General features: G+C 41.0%; 1 protein-coding gene across 1 annotated transcript; it reads left to right on the top strand.

The window, feature by feature from the left end:
- The first annotated feature begins 678 nt into the window (after window positions 1–678).
- On the top strand, window positions 679–11,857 carry slc20a1b (solute carrier family 20 member 1b). The gene is made up of 11 exons (XM_086300584.1): window positions 679–1,005; window positions 2,033–2,748; window positions 2,951–3,091; window positions 3,703–3,788; window positions 4,070–4,166; window positions 7,423–7,542; window positions 8,788–9,045; window positions 9,175–9,805; window positions 9,900–10,085; window positions 10,211–10,295; window positions 10,481–11,857. Exons 2-11 carry the CDS (start codon window positions 2,406–2,408, stop codon window positions 10,634–10,636), a joined length of 2,103 nt encoding a protein of 700 aa, XP_086156710.1. The 5' UTR covers window positions 679–1,005; window positions 2,033–2,405; the 3' UTR covers window positions 10,637–11,857.
- The last annotated feature ends 1,420 nt before the right edge of the window (window positions 11,858–13,277 follow it).

Raw genomic sequence — 13,277 nt, forward strand, 5'->3', positions numbered from 1 at the left:
ATAACGACGTTAACAAGGCCATCGTTTAATAAAATAATGCAATAATGTATATTTTATAAAATTACGCTATTTACTACATTGTTTACTGTAACGTGTGTAATCCAATCCCTACTCGTTGTCATACTAGTAGGCTATAGATTATTTGCCTATATTACTATAAACCTATCGCATCTCAGCGCACAATGTGTTTTGTCATGCTTTTTGAAAACAACTTCTGTCCAGGATATCACGTCTCTCTTGATAAACATAATAAAAGAAGAGCGACCAGAGAAAACTACTTTTGTTGACTGTGAATGTTGTTATTTCCGGACAATGCACTTCAATGAGCGGCAGGTCTTCTGTTATGCGGTTAACGTAAACACTGACTGTTTTCATGCACTGTTTCCAGGTGACAGCTTCTCTGAAATAGACGATTATGGTTTGTGTCTATGTATGCTATATGTGAGCATCTAAATGTGCAACATTTTTTGTGACGGAATCTAACAGTTTTTTTTTTATGTGTTTGTCGGTAGTCAGCTCACCAGACAGTAAGACAATGGCGCGAACTGCAAATTTATTAAATAAGATTTTACAATGAGGGGAGACGCTCCCAGTGGGCACACTCGAGCAAGCACGACCACGCACCCTTCACGTGAAAACAGGAAGTTACTCCCGCCCAGTTGGCGGGTGGGGCTTGTACAACAGATGCCACCCCCAGCTCTGTTCGCCGGTATAAGCGAGTTCCTCTGGAGTCTGTCAGGCATTCATTTAAACTGAGAAGTTTCTCGATTCCATAAGGCGGTTTTCTTCTCTCCATATTGACTCACTTTGTCGCAATTATCATTTTTCTTTAGTCGCGTTATTTAAAAAAATTTTTAAGGGCAGATTTTTTGAACGGGTTACATTTCATAATCCGTTTAAGTTTTTCTTTATCCCGCCCGCGCTGTCTTAACGTCTGTGTGCGCGCGCTAATTAGCTTAACGGCTAGTGAGCACTACTCTACGGGACTGATAACTGCAGTGTGTGGTAAGTTTTATATTTAACATTTTATACCTTTTTAATGAAAAGCTCAGTCGTTCATTTTACGAATTTTGTAATTAAGGCGTACGTCAAAGTGCGCGCTGATGCTAACCCCAGCCTTTGTATTATACATTCGATCCAGATGGTGGCTAGCGTATTTACTCGTTAGAAAAAAATACATTTAATATGGATTAAATACTTTACTTGACTTTGAATTGATTAAGACTGTTATGTGTGGGAGTCAGTTAGCCCATACAATGTTAAATTTGTATCAGTGTATAACGCCGATGTAATTGCTATTCTTAATGTTAATCCTAAGCGAATATAGGCAGCAAGAATTATATCTGGTTTGCACTTTTTATAGACCTTTAAACCGGGTCGACACACGCGACACAACGAACCGGTGCCGCATTGAGTTGTGTTCCCTAAACTGAGTCATATCCGGTTGCGTCCCCCTGTTACGGAAAATAAACACGTCAGACACTAGTAAAACGCTGTTTATGGACGCAGCCACTATTATGGTGGATTAAAACGCCAAATTTGAGATCGGTCCAAATGTTTTTTGTTTTTTAAGATTGGGCCAGCCACTTCTGTAGCGCAGAGCGTGAAGCTGTAGGAACAGACGGCGCTCGTGTTGCGTGAATGAATGACGACACGTGTGCGAGTAGGGAAAGTTAAAATGTCTCCCACATAAAACGGCTCGATGTATCTCGAGCTTCCCATCATGATCGCTTAATCATCCACCGTACAGCAATTAACATTTTAAATGCGACTATCCTGACTCAAAATAAAGGACATTGGTGTAATATAGTTGCGGTCTTTCATGCGCCATTTACTAAAAATGGCCTCCGTTTTAAGGAAGGGCAGCAACCAGAGGTCCTTCTTCCGGTCCACAGTTACTGCCGGTTTTCTACTCGTATATCTTATTCGTGATGTAAAGGTTTATTCCTTATGTAAAAGCTTTGTTGCCTGTGTTTTCACGTTAGTGAAGGATGTCTTGTTTTTTTTTTGTGTGTGTGTGTTGTCTTTTCAGGATGTACCCTTGCTCATCTGCAGTCACAGTGGCACAATGGCTGTCTTTTCTTTCTGCTTAATCTCTCGGCACCCAAAGGACAATAACAGATCCACCAAAATTTTAGGATAGCAATAGTTTTTCACTGTACCTCTAGTTTACTTTAATTGTTTTCTGGTTAGATCCAGATAAACCCATTACAAGTTTGCACTGCTGAATCCCACAAATTCTGTTAAGACAGGTGGGCCTAAAAATAAAGCTAATTATTTATTTACCTCTGTTTACCTCTTTATTTTACTAGCTGCTGTTTAGAAACAGATTTATATAAAACCCTATTTTGTCTGGAATTTATTCCTTTAAGATTGTGAATCAGTTCCTTTAAAACTTACAAAAAATGTTTTCAACAACTGCAACTGCAATAGTGCTGACCACTGCCATGGTAACCTATACACCTCTGACTGAGTATGTGTGGTTGCTGGTTGTTGGCTTTATCATTGCCTTCGTCTTAGCCTTTTCTGTCGGTGCCAATGATGTTGCTAACTCATTTGGTACAGCCGTGGGCTCTGGAGTGGTCACTTTGCGTCAGGCATGTATTCTAGCAACAGTGTTTGAGACTCTGGGGTCTGTGCTTCTTGGGGCCAAAGTGAGTGAAACTATTCGCAAGGGAATCATTGATGTGGGCATGTACAACGGCTCTGAACATGTCTTGATGGCTGGATCTATCAGCGCAATGGTTGGTGAGTATCTGCAGCTTATCTTTCATGTAATTTGAACTGTCGGTCAATGTGGACAGAGCATTGCTTGTAGAAATTAAAGATGTGAAAATGCATTGGAGTAGTGGTGAATCTGGTTGTAGAATATTTTTGGTACCTGTCTTGACTGTATAAAAGCTGAAATTATGACACCATGCAACTGATGTCATGAATGTATTCTGGTTAGGTTCTGCTGTGTGGCAGCTGGCTGCTTCCTTCCTTAAGCTCCCCATCTCTGGAACACATTGCATTGTTGGTGCTACTATCGGCTTCTCGCTGGTTGCCAAAGGGCAGCAGGGCGTCAGGTGGCTTGAACTCCTACGTATTGGTATGTAACCAGTCAACTGACATAGAAATTCCCTTTAATGGTTAGCTGAATTTCATCACAGGCATTTAAAGTATATTTTATTAATGGCGGTGTGTGAAGACTCTTACAGTGTGATAATACCATCCCAAATCCAGGTCAGTAATCAAGTATGTTCATGAATGGCAGGTCCAGCATTTCAGCTAAATCCACATTCAGACATGGGAAGCATTCATTGTACAAATCAATAGTGATTTCCACCACTTTGTGTTGGACTTTGGGAGGAGGCAGTACAAATAAGGAGTGTTATTTGATAAGGTCGTATGATGACTTTGAGAACAATAGGCAGTTTTAAAGGGTTGTTCTAGAGTTCAGTTTGTTGCCTGTGGGGTGGGTGTCTTTCTTTCTTTCTTCTCCCTTTAGTTTTTAGTTTCTATGAATCATGCTCATGTAACTCTATTTAAATAAACACATTCTTTATTAAAAATAAGCTGTATAGTAGGAGTTAAATGAATTTAGTTTTTTTTTTTTTTTTTACTGTTCTTTGACAAATTCTCTCATTACTTTTCCACTGCTTTGTAATGCTCCCATTTGTGTTTGGATTTATTTATTTATCTATTTATTTATTTGTGCAGTTGCTTCCTGGTTCCTGAGTCCCCTGTTGTCTGGAATAATGTCAGCCGTTGTCTTCTATTTTGTGCGCAGGTTCATTTTACAGAAAGTAAGTCTCCTTTTATCAAAATTGTGGATATGCTCGGTTAATGTAACATTAGAAGAGTGAAGTTGTGGTTTAAGGCTGTTTCAACACTGTACTGGTCCACCCCCAAAATGCAATTGGGAAAATGTTTATTACATGGCAGGAAATAAGCTACCGTGCTTTGAAGCAGTTCCTTATAGGAACACATGGTTCAGATTTCCACTGTGCTTGTTGTGCCTTGAAATGTAACCTGACAGCAAGATGAGGCAACTTGGATTTCTGAACATTCTATTTTCTTCCTGTAGGAAGACCCAGTACCCAATGGCTTGAAGGCCCTGCCTGTCTTCTATGCGATAACAATGGCAATCAACTTGTTCTCCATCATGTTCACTGGTGCTCCGGGTGAGTATCATTGTTTCATTTTGCTCTGCATGCCTGCCCACAGCCACAGCTTAAAATAAGCTGCTCCCTCAGACAGCCGGATGCCCACACATATTCCAGCCTGAACCAGACTGTTTACCATTTTCACAGAAGCCGTGTTTATTTTAACATGTTTTTTTGAAGCTCTCTTGCTTTGTGGTTCTATGTGGGTCATAGCTGGCATGAAGTTTTAGAGTGGAGCACAACAGGGAGATGGAAATAAGATTTCATTTAACTCCTGACATCACTTCAGGCATGCAGGAGGAAAAGAGAAGTAAAGAGTGTGCTGTCAAAGTTGTCTGCTGCTAGTAGTTGTATTATTGCTCTGAATCTGTGTGGCAATGCTCTTAATATTTGCTGGTTTTTGGTTTACCAGAAACTCTTTATTAAATGAGCCATTTTCGCTCCTTTTGTTTTCTTCTCTCTGCAGGGCCTAACAGTTCCAGATCTTAGCTGGCCTGGGCCATTTAAATGACGGCTACAGGCCAGAGTTTGACCAGATCTGGTGAGCTGATGTGTGAATGCACATCAGCACACTAAGAAGAGAGCACTTGCACTTCCCACATAGACAGTAAATCCCTGGTTAGTCAGGCACAACAGTACAGTCATATCAAGTTCACCACACGTGAAATTGCCATCTGCAATTTTATTTTTAAATATATTCACAAGACAAACTAGCATTCATATACTCACATGTTGTACACAAAGACAGAGGTCATAATACAAACTTTGGCTCATTGTAAAAGTAAAGTAGACTAGGTTTTACTCTACTCTCCTCAGTTGTTTGTCATTGGCCCAGTAACACAAATTCATCACTGCATTTATAATTAAAAAAACAAACAAAGAAAAACATTTAGGTTTTCAGACCTATAGTCTAGGCTTGGCTTTGGTTACTATACTGCTCTGGCACCCAGGACGACAGCAGTGCATTATTGCTGATGAATGCACCTTAATGCAGCAACAGTATCTCAGCTAACTGAGTCCAGTGTGTTTGGTTTCCTGTGACATTCCCTGATCTTTATGCTAGCTTAGTGGTGAAGTTGGATGCCAGACACCCCACAGCACATTCCTATGCTCAATATAAACACCAGTGCCAGAGACCTCAAGTCCGCATTTGGGCCAGAGAATTTAAGGGTCAGCTGACTGTCCTGTACAGATGAGGCTCAGTGTGACTTCATTCCTTCATAAATCATTCAGCTGCTGTCACTGCATTGCAGCCCTATACATTGTAAAAGGGAGACGCACCCTAAAAGCCAACTTCATGCCATTCAGTCATGAAGACAAATGAAGTTCAGGTAAAGTACTGTTAAGCCTTCAGAGCACAGATGCTGAACGCAATTCCCTGTTTATGACGTTTGCTGAATCTGCCCTAAATTTTGTCCTCGTTGCTGCACATCACTCAATTGTTCGCACCTGCTCTATACACAAGTCTAAACAGGACCGTGGCTTTTTTTTTATTATGTATTTAAAGTGTCAGAGTGACAGGATATCTGGACCCCTCATACCAGCCTCAATTGATAAACTTCCATTTTTTTGTAGCAGGGCACAAATTTTCTGCCTCGATAACCCACTGAAAAACAGTCACTGGATTTAGTTACCATGGGGGCACTAAACAATTGGCATCACAGCACGGATGACTTGTTTCAACCTGAGCCATGATCCTGAAACAACTTTTAAGCGATTGCTATAGTCAACTCTTGTGTAACAGATTTTAATTCATTATGAGGAGTTACAAATGTCATTAGTCCTTAGTGCCCTAAGGACAGATAACCAAAAGGGTTCTTGCCAAGTGACTCAAACTCCACCTTTAACTGTCATTGTAATTGAGGTTGGTGGTGTACTACATGTACAGTACTGGGAGGGGGGGGGAAACAAACCTTGTTGTTGTGTAATGCAGGCCATGGAATATAGGTTTCTGCAAGTGTTTTGGAACACAGCTGTGGTTAAATTTCATTTATTGTCCAGTTTCAGTCATCCCACTGCATGCTTGTGGTATAAAGTCACTTCTTTCTGTAAGAGTGTTAATCAGACTACAAAATGCAGCCCAGCTTTTTAATCTATACTACTTTTTTCCTTCACAAAAAATAAATAATAATTACCATCCGGGTGGATAATTTCCCTCTTTATTCTGTAGTTTTAAAATCCTGTTTGATATCAGATGAGTTCCTGTTTAATAATGCATGGCAGTACCACGTGTGTTTGGATGTCTCTAGTAGTGAGTCAGTGTACTCAGTCGTAGACAAGACTTAACTGTTAAGAGTCACCGTCCACTTTTTCCTTATGCCTCTCCTGTCCCAAAGGGAGTGAGCTTCCATTGCGTAACTAAATAAACATGAGTTAGGTGCTCCGCAGTCTCATGCTGCAGCGTGACTCAGTGCACTGTGTGGACTGTGCCCTCAAACAAACACAGTAACTGAGACACTTATCACCTCCCCATGGCCCTCATTTCCTTTTCTTCTCTTACACTTCCTAAACAATCCATATCTTAGTGGAAGTGTGGCGTTTATGGCCAAGGTCATGTCCAGACATTCAAACAAGGTGGTAGATTTTTATTTTTTATTTATTTTTATCCACAATTTGTTTTTGTCCCCATGAAACTGCTGACTTTGTGTATGACATGGATAACTGCTTCTCCAGGGAAATGTAAATGGTAACTTTCTGCCAGCATGCATTGCGCTACATCTTTGTGCTGTACCAGGTTTGCTGCAGTGTTGGCAAGAGGGTGCCTTCATTTTTTTACAGTAAAGTGCCCTAGTACAAGCCCCCCCCCCCCCCCCTTCTTTTTGCTTTTCTTTTATGCTACCCAAGTTATGTCTCCTTTTGAGGAACTCATTGTTTCTGTGTAATTGTTAGCTGGGCACTTTGGGGTCTTGGTGACATTGGTGTTGCATAACTGTTCATGTCTGGGGGTACACATGCTTTCCATTTTTAACTATGTGGCACAATGAAGCTATGCAGTCACTGAAGTTGTTGCAGAGTACTTTCAAACATAAGTGCCATTAATGAATGAAAATGAAACTTCATTGCCCTCATAGGACCTTTTCTAGAGGGGCTTATATTTTTACATATTTATAAAACTGCTGTCCTATATTATATTTTAATGTTGGTGTATTACTTTGTATGGTCTGCTAGAAAAGGTAGCTCCTGCTGCCTAGTTGTTTTGTTTTTGTTTTTTTTAAATATGCCTTTCTCTTATTTGCTTTTGTTTATATCTGCGTGGCACTTGGCGATCCTCCAGTGCTGGGATTTGACATGATACCTTGGTGGGGCATCCTGCTCATCTCATTGGCCTGTGGTCTGCTGACCTCCATTGTGGTTTGGTTTATTGTCTGCCCTCGCCTAAAGAAGAAGATTGAACGTAAGTCCCATTTTTGCCAATCTGACTCACTGTTCAACTCCATGTGACTCAGTTTCCTTACTTAAGCCATTGGACAAATCATGACTGGAGCGTTGCACTGCAACTCCGCCTATCGAGTGTGGGATTATATTAATCCAGCAAATGAAGTTCAGGGATATATTTTTCACAATGGATTCGCTCTAATGAAAATGATGTGAAAATATTGTCTTTGCTTTAATCCAGGATTATAGAATTAAAAACCAGAGTAAACTCTGATGCATTTGCATCCGAATAGTGTGATTTGGTGTTAAGACATAACCATTCGTTTTAACCTCCATGAATGTATTTTTGGCTCACTCTGTTATCTACAATGCAGTTCTTCTCTTTAATGACTCATAGGTTTAGTCTCTCCTGGCATAAGTTATCTTTTCGGGTTGATTACAGAAAAGCTGTGTCTGATGCAACCTATGACTTAGGTTCACAAATATTGCCTTTTATTACTTAATAGAGCTCTAAATGGTTCGTTAATGACATATTTGGGGAAAAATGTGTCTCCTAAAATGAGTAATAACTTTTTTTGAAGAGAGGGTTTGCTCTCTTTAAAAAAAAAAAAAAAAAAAAAAAAAAAAAAGTGTTTGACAGATCCTTTATTCGTCACTTCTCTCTTGGAGCAGCAGGTTTATCTGACAAGGCATAAACTGCCTTGATTCAGTAGACAGGCTGACTAATTGGGTCATAAGGATTCACTAATTGGTCTTTACCACCTCAACTAAAAATAAGCCCGCACTGACTTTGTGTTGACGTGGCATTGGCAGTGCATTGGGAGGTGTGTTTGAGGGGGACCTATTGCTTCAGATCCAGCCATGACCAGTTTGGATGATGCAATCTCACCAGGACACACTTAGATTTATTGAACAAAAAATAATGGCACTGAGTATCTAGTTCACTTTAAAGCTACAAAAAATCTCATGTGAGCCTCGGACATTTAGTTTATTGTCTCTCTTAAAACAAGATAATAGTGGTAATATGAATATGTCCTTTGTAATCCTGTTAATCTGATCCTGTGAACACCGGAGTCCACCCTTGGACACAGATCTTTATATTTACAGTACAAAGGGTTTTCTGACTTTAAGGTTATGCAACACTTGGACTCCCTACAGCTGAAGTTGAAGGAAAAACAGATGCTGGGTTAGGATGTCTCTGCTATGCTAAGTATATGTTTGGATGCGATCCAAATAATTCTCAATCCAACTCTTGCCCTAATAGGAGATATCAAGTCCAGTCCCACTGAAAGCCCTCTGATGGAAAAGAAGGAGCTTAAAGAAGCCCACTGTCCAATCCTGAAGCAGGCATCTACCACACCAGCTGCCAGTTACAACTCTGCTGACCCTCTTCCTGGCCCTGAGGAGCGCAGGGTGGCCTTTGACATCGGAGATTCAGATGAAGCCGACAGTAATAAGGAACACAGGGTGGCCTTTGACATCGGAGATTCTGATGACACAGACTACAGCAATTCAAACGATGGTAAATATGCCAAAATACAATATGTTTTAAAAATCTTTGTCATCTTAAAATGACAGTTGCTATAGATATTTCATAATAATTTTATGATTAACTTGCAGATGATTTTATGACATTTCTTTTTTTCTGCAGCCCCTGCACAGGTTCAATCAAACAGTCAGGTCCATTTTAGTAACCAAGCCCAAAGCAACGGTGCCTCCACAAATGCTCAAAATCAGGTTCAATTCAAAAATCATGTTCAGTTCAACAACAGACCTCCACAGCCACCAAGTAACGGTTATAGCCAGTACCACACAGTCCACACAGACTCAGCCCTCTACAAAGACCTACTGCACAAGCTCCACCTGGCCAAAATGAGCGACTGCATGGGAGAAGGAGGCGACAGACCTATCCGGCGCAACAATAGCTACACCGCCTACACCATGACCATCATTGGCATGCATGACAAGCATAAAGAAGGGGACTTCCGTGCTTGTGAGGATGGCAACAAGGCTCCAGGATCAGGCAGTCAGGAGAGAAAGCGACTGCGTATGGATAGCTACACCAGCTACTGCAATGCTGTGGCAGAGCACACAACTCCTGAAGGTCTGGTAGAGGGTGATGTGAGGCTAGACATGGAGATCAAGGATACAGGTAGCAGCCAGAGTTCCCTGGATGATGAAAGGCCTGAAAAAGACAAACCAGAAGTCTCAGTCTTGTTCCAGTTCCTTCAAATTCTTACTGCTTGCTTTGGATCCTTTGCCCATGGAGGAAATGATGTTAGGTATGGTTAATGATATCATATCAGACAAGTGTGTGGTGACCTGTTTCTTTGCCAGATTGTTAATAACAACAAAAAAAATTTCTCCACTCTGCAGTAATGCCATTGGACCTTTGGTAGCTCTGTGGTTGGTTTACGAAACAAGCAGCGTGTTCTCAAATGCACATACACCCATTTGGTTACTGCTGTATGGTGGCGTGGGTATCTGCGCTGGACTCTGGGTATGGGGTCGCCGGGTGATTCAGACAATGGGGAAAGACCTCACCCCCATCACCCCCTCAAGGTAAAGACTCAGACAGTTCATAAGTTGTTTCCACCCAGAACCACATCCTCCCCAGACATTACTGCTCCTTACATTAGAGCTGCTCAGACACATCCACATGAGTTTTTTTCTTTCTCCTCCTGCAGTGGTTTTAGCATCGAACTGGCCTCAGCCTTGACTGTCGTGGTTGCTTCTAACATTGGCCTGCCTGTCTCCACCACCCACTGCAAGGTAAGCTGGTCAAACACTGTGGTCTGGGAACTCAAACGAGAGATGACGGAAGAGACTGTTTCATAAGAGGGAGGCTTGAGTAAACAGTCTAGTAGAAGTTCCACATGTGGAGCAAGTTTCTCCTCAATAAAATGTCAGGCATATGCATGCACAACGATCATTTGACTGTTATTTATCTGAAATAGGTGGGCTCTGTGGTGGCAGTAGGTTGGCTGCGCTCAAAGAAGGCAGTAGACTGGCGTCTGTTCAGGAACATCTTCATGGCGTGGTTTGTGACGGTTCCCATCTCTGGTCTGATCAGTGCTGCTATCATGGCTATCTTCGTCCACGTCATCCTGTGAGCATTCAGCTGCACCCCAAGCAGGGGGAGGAGAAAAAAAACGCTCCGACGTGCACCCGGAGAGAAAGGAGTGAAGTTTGAAGGCCAAAATATATCGCTTACCTCTGGCCAACAACTTTATAAGAAAAAGGAAAAAAAAAAGTTAGAAAGGGTTCGGTGACATGTGCCTGTGGTTCTTGGCTGCATCATTTTCAGACTATAAATTGCTATCTGTTCCATTTGGGTCACATAACTTGTAGTTACGACCTTTTTCATTTCTTTTGGCTTTCTTTTTCATATCTCATCATTCTGTAAAGAGTTAATCTTAAATCAACTGTTTGTAATAATTCATGTTCTTTTTACTTTGCGGTTATGTATGATTATTATGTACAGCCATTTTATTTTATACATTAGGCAGGAATGAACAACTGAAAATACAGTATTAGCCTATTACAGATGTAACACTCGAGTCTTCACACATGCTGGAGACTGATTCAAGAAAAATAAGAAGGCAGTATTTGGGTGAAAGTGTTTCGCTGTTTTAGAGTAGAGTTTACAGCCGGTTTTCTTTCAGCTGACAAATTAGGACCCTTTTTGTTGTTAAGAGATAAATGTTTTTCACCTGTTTGAGCATGTTTTTCTACCGTGCTGGATGACTACAGCTGAACATTATGAGGAATACTACGTAATTGTCATAAGCCATCACACTAGTAAGAAATGGCACAACCCAAATTGGTAGTTGGTGACTTATTGCTCTGCGTCTCCAGGTTGGGACTTACTGTTCTTGATCAGTGTGGAAATAACAGATCTGTTGAGAAATGTCATTTCTGAACATCAGCTAGTGCAACAACGTGTTCCCAAACATTACCTTAAGTCTGTTAAAACTTGATTGAATCGTCCCTAATGGTTTAAGCGCTCTAGGTCGGCTTCAGCCTTGTTTTTGTAGTCCACATTAAGATACATATTATTACACATATTCAGTTTGCCTGGGCAACTAGGTTTTCCTGCCCTTCCTCTGGATGATACATGATGAGGATCAGGAACCTGAAAACTGGAAGTTTATTGTGTGCCCAGTGTGTGATTGACTGCAGTAATGAATGCATTTCACAACCTAGATGCTGTAGCTGCCTTAATTGTTTTATTTTCCATTAGGTACCAAAGAGTTTTTGTTTTTAAGGCATATCAAGGTGTACTACTCCACATTTGTGGAAGGAAAAATGGAAATAAAAATTGAAAAACAGAATACTTGTTGAACTTGTCTTTGTTGATGATCTACAATGAAGGGGACATTACTGCAATGTGTATCAATACAAACACAGTATACAGCTACTGATATCTGTACAGATTATTTTATTTTTAATAAATTTCCCCTCTTGTGAACATCTCTGGAAGGCCTTCAACACCTTAAAATATACCCCCCTCCAACTGATTTTTAACAGTATTTTGACAATTGGTAACAACAAATATCTGCTCCCTATTTTCTGAGATTAGGTGCTTCCGGTGCATGCAGCAAGATGTCAGAGATATACCAGACTGTGGTAATGGCAGTCATTTACTTTGCTGCCAGAGATGCTAGTAGGATCAACAAACTAATCGAAAAGTTGGCCAGAATCCGGGGGCGTTTGAGTCGCTGAGGGACAGAAGGTTTGAACAAACTGCAGTCTGTCATAGACAACCCATTGCACCTGCTCCATTCTGCACTACAGAGGCAGCAGGGTTCATTCTTCTTATCCAACCCCACTTCTGTAGATAATGCTTGAGGAAATCATTCCTGCCAGTCTCTGCACAAAATAAACAGAAACCTGTCCAACAGCTGTCCTGTGACAGGTGAGCACACCTCTTAAATTGATAGTGTGCATGTTGTTTATTAATGCCGTTGGCATTCTAGAATTCTCTTTTGCACATACTTTTTTTAAACTAATTTTTCTACTCGTTGTGTCACTTTATATCACATTTTGCACTTCCTCACATCATAAGGCCTTCAGTATGGGCCTGTAGTACCTTTAACTCTATCAATCACCTGTTTCATGTCTTGTTTTCAAACACATTTCGAACAACATTAACAGCATTTCTAATTCCAGATGTTCTCTTTTACCTTGATAAGCTGTTGGGAGGCCTACAGTAAAATGACCATGTTCAACCCCAAAAATGTAAGGGCCTGGGCCCGTATCCCTAAAGAATCTTTGTGCAAAAAGTGGCTCCTAGCGGCCAAATTCTAAGAAAATTCTCAGAGTCATGACGTTTTCTTAGAATTTCCCCTAAAAGTGACACGACAATCCCAGTTAATATAAAAGCTATTCCTCAAGATTCCTAGCGCTTAAAAGGGCTCCTAAGGCGAGATCTGCTAAGAGCAGGGAAGAGGACTTTTAGTGGCTTAGGAGTTCCCCTAAGCAGCTGCACAAAATGGCCAACAGAAGAGGCAGGAGAGATGTCCTGCAAACACTGGATGACAGGGAATTATTGAGATGCTACAGATTGGATCGTGCAGGAATCATGTTTGTGGTGGATCTCCTTAGAGATGCAATTACTTCACCAACTTGACGCCACAACGCTATTACACCGGAGACGAAAGTAATCACAACCCTGAGGTATTTGGCAACCGGGAAAATGCAACAATGCAGCAGTGATGACTTGGGTCTGCAATCACAGACATTGCTAAAAGC

The sequence above is a fragment of the Aulonocara sp. 'chitande type north' Nkhata Bay genome, linkage group LG7 (genome assembly GCF_057382095.1).
Source record: "Aulonocara sp. 'chitande type north' Nkhata Bay isolate Kocher_YH1m ecotype deep benthic linkage group LG7, A_spYH_male_GT1.1, whole genome shotgun sequence".
NCBI classification, from domain to species: Eukaryota; Metazoa; Chordata; class Actinopteri; order Cichliformes; family Cichlidae; genus Aulonocara; species Aulonocara sp. 'chitande type north' Nkhata Bay.

What these genes read in the sequence shown, in the direction of transcription:
- slc20a1b (XM_086300584.1), top strand. Translation starts at nt 2,406, where the DNA reads ATGTTTTCAACAACTGCAACTGCAATAGTGCTGACCACTGCCATGGTA. An exon ending in CTACAGCAATTCAAACGATG is followed by an intron (nt 9,046 to 9,174) that starts GTAAATATGCCA and finishes TTTTTTCTGCAG; the next exon opens with CCCCTGCACAGGTTCAATCA. An exon ending in CATGGAGGAAATGATGTTAG is followed by an intron (nt 9,806 to 9,899) that starts GTATGGTTAATG and finishes TCCACTCTGCAG; the next exon opens with TAATGCCATTGGACCTTTGG.